This window comes from Echinops telfairi, unplaced genomic scaffold (genome assembly GCF_000313985.2).
Source record: "Echinops telfairi isolate 266 unplaced genomic scaffold, ASM31398v2 ScPeMD7_7400;HRSCAF=8409, whole genome shotgun sequence".
NCBI classification, from domain to species: Eukaryota; Metazoa; Chordata; class Mammalia; order Afrosoricida; family Tenrecidae; genus Echinops; species Echinops telfairi.
In genome coordinates, this window is record NW_022111300.1 from 33,769,762 (window position 1) to 33,774,945 (window position 5,184).

The 5,184-nt window shown below is 52.8% G+C and overlaps 1 protein-coding gene across 1 annotated transcript in view; it reads right to left on the reverse strand.

Annotated features, from left to right (window-relative positions):
- LOXHD1 (lipoxygenase homology PLAT domains 1) overlaps positions 1-806 on the reverse strand; it is a 150,763-nt gene extending 149,957 nt beyond the window's left edge. The window contains exon 1 of the mRNA XM_004702968.4: positions 800-806. Coding sequence (XP_004703025.2) covers positions 800-806 — 7 coding nt within the window. The remainder of the gene's footprint in view (positions 1-799) is intronic.
- Positions 807-5,184: the final 4,378 nt, after the last annotated feature.

Consider the following 5,184-nt stretch of genomic DNA (forward strand, 5'->3'; position numbering starts at 1 on the left):
GACCATCGTCCCTGGCCTCTCCATAGAATCTAGGCAAACTGGACCATCGTCCCTGGCCTCTCCATAGAGTCTAGACAAGCTAGACCATCGTCCCTTGACTCTCCATAGAATCTAGACAAACTGGACCATCGTCCCTGGCCTCTCCATAGAATCCAGATCGTCGTCCCTGGGGACTGGTGTGCAAAAGCTCTGGCACATGGAACACCATAAATAATAAACCCAAACCAGACTCATCAAGTGGATGCTGACTCATAGTGACCCTATAGGATAGGGTAGAACTGTTCCTGTGAGTTTCCAAGATTGTAACTCTTTTTTTTAAAGAAAATAATTCATTTGCATAATTACTAATTAACACCTGCACATTTTACATATGACATAATCATCTACATTACGTGTGAGGGAGCTTCAAACTTTTATGGAAAATTTAATTAAAAGATAATGGAACTTTTTAAAAAACTTTTTTTCCTTGAATAATATTTTTATTGACATATCTTACTCATTCCAATATATCCCTTCCCTTCCCATAGAGTTCAATTATCAGTGCTATCAACTCCCCTCCCCACCTTCCTTGTCCCCCTCCCGTGCCCTCCGTGAACTGTTAATCCTGTCAGTGTCCCTGAGGGGTCATCTATCTTGACTACCACGTACTGCGCAATCGTAAATGAACGAATGGATGGACCCAAGTCTAACACGACCAATGAGGTATGAACGTACAGACCTCAACAGTGGGGGGGGGACTCTTGATGAACTAGAGGATAGTTATGTGGCTCATCAGTGCCACAGCACACCCTGGACTTACCCTCCATTCCGTGAGGCCCTACTAAGAGGGACTGTCCAGTTGTCTTGCTGGTGGACTTGGGGTCTCCACTACATCCAGTCCCCTTCCTATCAACGTGGATGAGTGTTTTTGAACTCGTGTTACCTCTTCCTTTAGACACCTCGTGATCACACAGGCTGGGGTCCTTCCAACATTATAACTCTGTAGAGAGGTAGAAAGCCCTATCTTTCTCCCATGGAGCTGGTTGTTGGTTCTAAACTGCTGACCTTGCAGTTAGCAGCCCAAAATGTAGCCACTACACCACAGGGGCTTCTACCATCCTCTTGATAATTGTTTACAGTGAAAAGCCAATTTCTGCCCAGGAGCTAACGACTCCTCCTCTGGCAGGTACGGCGAGACTGGTTCGCATTCTCACGTATTCCAGAAGCTTTTCAGAGACGGCTCCCACTCTAATTCGGTTCTTCTAGGCCTGTGACATGCCAGGTACAGGGTGTTTGGGGGCAAATGGACCCTCTGATGGCATCTGCTTCTGACAGAGGCTCCCATGGAGGCACTGTGCCGGAGAGAAATGACCCAGCAGTCACTCCATGCTCTGTCATCTGGGCTGGCCAAAGCCTTCCTTCTCCACAGAATTACACCGCCCCCTGATGCCCCATCTGTAAGCTGGGAATCACCGGGATGCTCCGCCATCACTCCCTGCCCCACCCTGAGCAGCACAGTCCCAGGGCCCGGCGATCACACACGCAAGACTATTTTCAAACCAAGCGTCCGCTGAGAAGGACCAGAGAATTCAAGAGCCACCGCACATGGTGGGAGAGGTAGGGGCCGGGGGATGCTTGGCTTGGAGGGAAGGAGAGCTGGTTGACCAAGAGCTGGTGTAACAGGAGGCTCAGAAAGCATCCTCCCTAAAAGACAAGCTTGGCACATTGGACCGTGCGCGCGAACCTCACACCATCAGGCAGACAGGGGAGGTGGCCCTCAGACCAGGAGATGGTATTTGGAATGGATTCCTCCCACAAGAGCTCGTGCCCAGCTGGTGTGTTGCCCAACGCAATGTCCCTGGTTTGCAAACCACCTGCAGGGTGAGCCCGGTTTCGACAGGACTTCTGGACCAAGACGGACTGGGAGGAAAGTCCCGGTGCTCTTCCAAGAATTAGCCCAGCTCTGCGCCTCACTCCTGCCACAGGGCTCAGAGATCCCAGCTCCACGCGTGGATGGAGAAGGAGCACCAAGGACACGGAGAAGCCGCTCTGGACACCGTGGCTTTGGAGGACATCGCGGCGCGTGAAATTAGCCGCGAGCAAGAGGACAAAGGTTGTACCAGATCAGTGTTAGAAGAGGAAATGATCAAGATAAAGGGTTTTCATACCAAAAGAAACTTATTTTGAAGGTTGCCGGGCGGTGGGGGGGCGCGGGGGGGGGGGCAGGTCAAAAGAGTGTAGGGAGCGGCCAGCTGGAGGGCAGAGATGGGAACCCGGGTGAAGGGGAGACAATACCCCATGCGAGGGAGAACCAGGGAGGGGTGGGCGGGGCCCCTATAGGGAGGTCGGATGCATTGTTTAAATCGTTGATTGATACAAAAATGACGAGCTGAAATCAACACAACCAAACCCGACCAGACTCACTGCCGTCTGAGTGGACAATGACTGGAGTGGACCCTAGAGGACAAAGCTGCACCCCCCCACCCCCAACCCCCGCCAGGTGGGTTTCTGAGGAGCAGAAATCCCCCTCGTCTTCCGCCCACAAAATAAATGCAAACCCCCACCTACACTCACAAGAAAAAGATTTAGGAGGCGAAAGACCCAGAAATTCCACTCCCGGGCGTTGATCCAAGAGAAAGGACAACCCGTCAGCCCGGCGTGTGAATGTGCATGGCAGCTTGATTCGAAGCAGCTCCAGACGGGGACCCTCAGACACCCCCACAAGAGGCCGGTGGCAGTCGAGCCTCACAGCAGGAGGCTGCCCATCAAGGAAGTGGAAGACACGCGAGGGGCCTCGATGCCTTGAAAGAGGTGAGATGCAGAAATGCCACATACTCTACGGGGCCAGTCACGCGAATGCAGACAGGAGCCGGTGGGGAGTGGGAGTGGGAATGGGGGGAATGGACTGGGAGCTAAACATACATATAGAGAGAGAGGATGTGTATGGATCCCCCTAAAGAGCCTCAGTGGCACAGCGGGTTAAGCGCTGAGCTGCTAACCGTAATGTCGGCAGTTCCAACCCACCAGTCGCTCTGCAGGGAAGGGATGCGGCTTCCTGCACCCACAGCGGTTGACAGGGGCAGTTCTACTCTGTGCTGCAGGGTCACTAGGAGCCGGGACCAACTCGATGGCGGTGAGTCCATTTACTATGATGCGCTTCTCTGGAGTTCGAACAGGGACAGCTAGCGAGCCGTGGGGGGGACCCAGACCTCTCTGCTGGCCATTCTCCTTCCCCTCCTCACAGCCACCAAGACTCTGAGCACCGAAGGCGTAGCAGGCAGTCTTGCTCATCAGAGGGAATCAGTACAAATACTTTATCAGTGGATTGATCGGATGTACATCTGGGAATGCCTTTGTCAACACTCATCCAGCAGGACATGTAGGCTAGATGTAGTTGGTTGTCAATAAATTCTCCTTCGGTACGTTGGACAATAGACAAAAGACTTGAATAGGTGTGTCCTAAAAGGCCGAGTGAGCGGCCAATGAAAGCTGGGGACGTGCTCAGCCTTGTTATTCCCCAGGGACATGCTCAGTCAAATCACAAGGAGGTCTCACCAGCCCGTCCACTCCAGTAGCTAACATTCAAAACATCTACAACAGTCTCGTGGACGCTAGACTCTCTGGGGCCATGAAAGGTGTATGAAGCCCAGAACCTACTATCCTGAGAGCGTCGGAAACCACAGAGATTCCCTGGAGACACCTTAAAACCAGCCAATGGTTCTGCTTAACTAGTAAGAATAGTTCTGCCTTCAGCACCGTCCTCTCAGAAGCTACCGACAGGGTGGGGGCAGCAGGGATGTCCCCTTGGCAACAGTGCACCCAACAATGAGGGGGGGGTGGTGGTGCACAACTTGGAGAGCTTGAGCTCGCTCACTCAGACTCATGGGGAGCCTATAGGACAGAAGAACTGCCCTGGAAATCCTTACGGGAGTAAAATCTCATCTTTCATCCACAAAGTGGCTGGTGGTTTTGAACTGCTGACCTTGTGGTTTGCGGAGCCCAATGTGTAACCCACTACGCCGCCTGCTACGCCGGGCTCCTGCAAGAAATGTGGTCCATGCCATCGAATTGTCCTTGTAGAAACTGTCGACTGGGTGTAATTTTGTAGTGTCTTGTATCAAACAACAACAAAAACCCGGTAACATATAGAGGGGGGGAAACATCAAGAGTAGTATCAAGTGGTTACAGCGAGTGAGCGAGGCTGACAGCCACAAGGTACGCGGTTCCAAACCACCGGCGGCTCCTTGGGAGAAAGATGGGCTTTTCTACTCCTGTAAACAGTGGTAGTGTCAGATCTGTCCTGCGGGGTCCCTGCGGGTCGGCCTTCCTTGACGACAGTGGGTCTGAGAGTGCTCCACGTTGCTCAGGGACTGTCCGTTTATCAAGGACTTTGTCTTTCTTTTGTAGGCCCTCCCCCCCACCCCCCACCCCCGCCAGGGAAAGTCGGGACGGGTGGATCTAGGGAGATAGCAACTGGAGTAATAACTCCCTGGGGGCACTGAGGCATCCACACCCACGGACACAGGAAGGAAGAACGTGTTCCCACGTCGATTAGGGTGATGGTTGCATGCCTTGCCTTGATGTGGTTGTGATATTGAATCACGTGCTCAATAGAACGATTTAGAAAAACAGAAGGTTAGGAAAGTCTTTGTGGCTGGGCTAAAGCTCAAAGCCGGCGGGGTACAGTGGATGTCTGGGTGGTTCTAAGGGCTGCAAGAGCCCCCCATAAAACGATTTAGTAAAGAAAATATGGAAGGCCTCGGACCCAGCCGTCCTACCTCTCACTCGAAATAGAAGAGAATTTAGTGCACCCAGCCATCAACAGATGTGCACACAACCTGTACGCAGCTTTTTCCCCAAAACAGCTAAAAACTGGAAAGAGCCCAAATGCGCACCCGCCACAGAATGGCTGCACAAACCACGGTGTGTTTGCAAAATGCAATGGCACCCACCACTGGAAGAAAGAACAACTAAAAGAACAAACGATATAGCTGATCAGGGAGCCAGGTGGCAGAGGGGGTATGAGCTGGGCTGCTGACGGGAAGGGGAGCGGTCGAAGCCCCCAGCCACTCCAAGCGAGAACGATGAGGCCGGCCGCATTGGCAGGCTGGTGGTGGCATCACACGTGATGGTGGCGGCTGGTCCAAGAAGTGTCTGGACCGGGGGATTGAACCCGGGTCTCCCACGTGGAAGAGGGGCTACCCC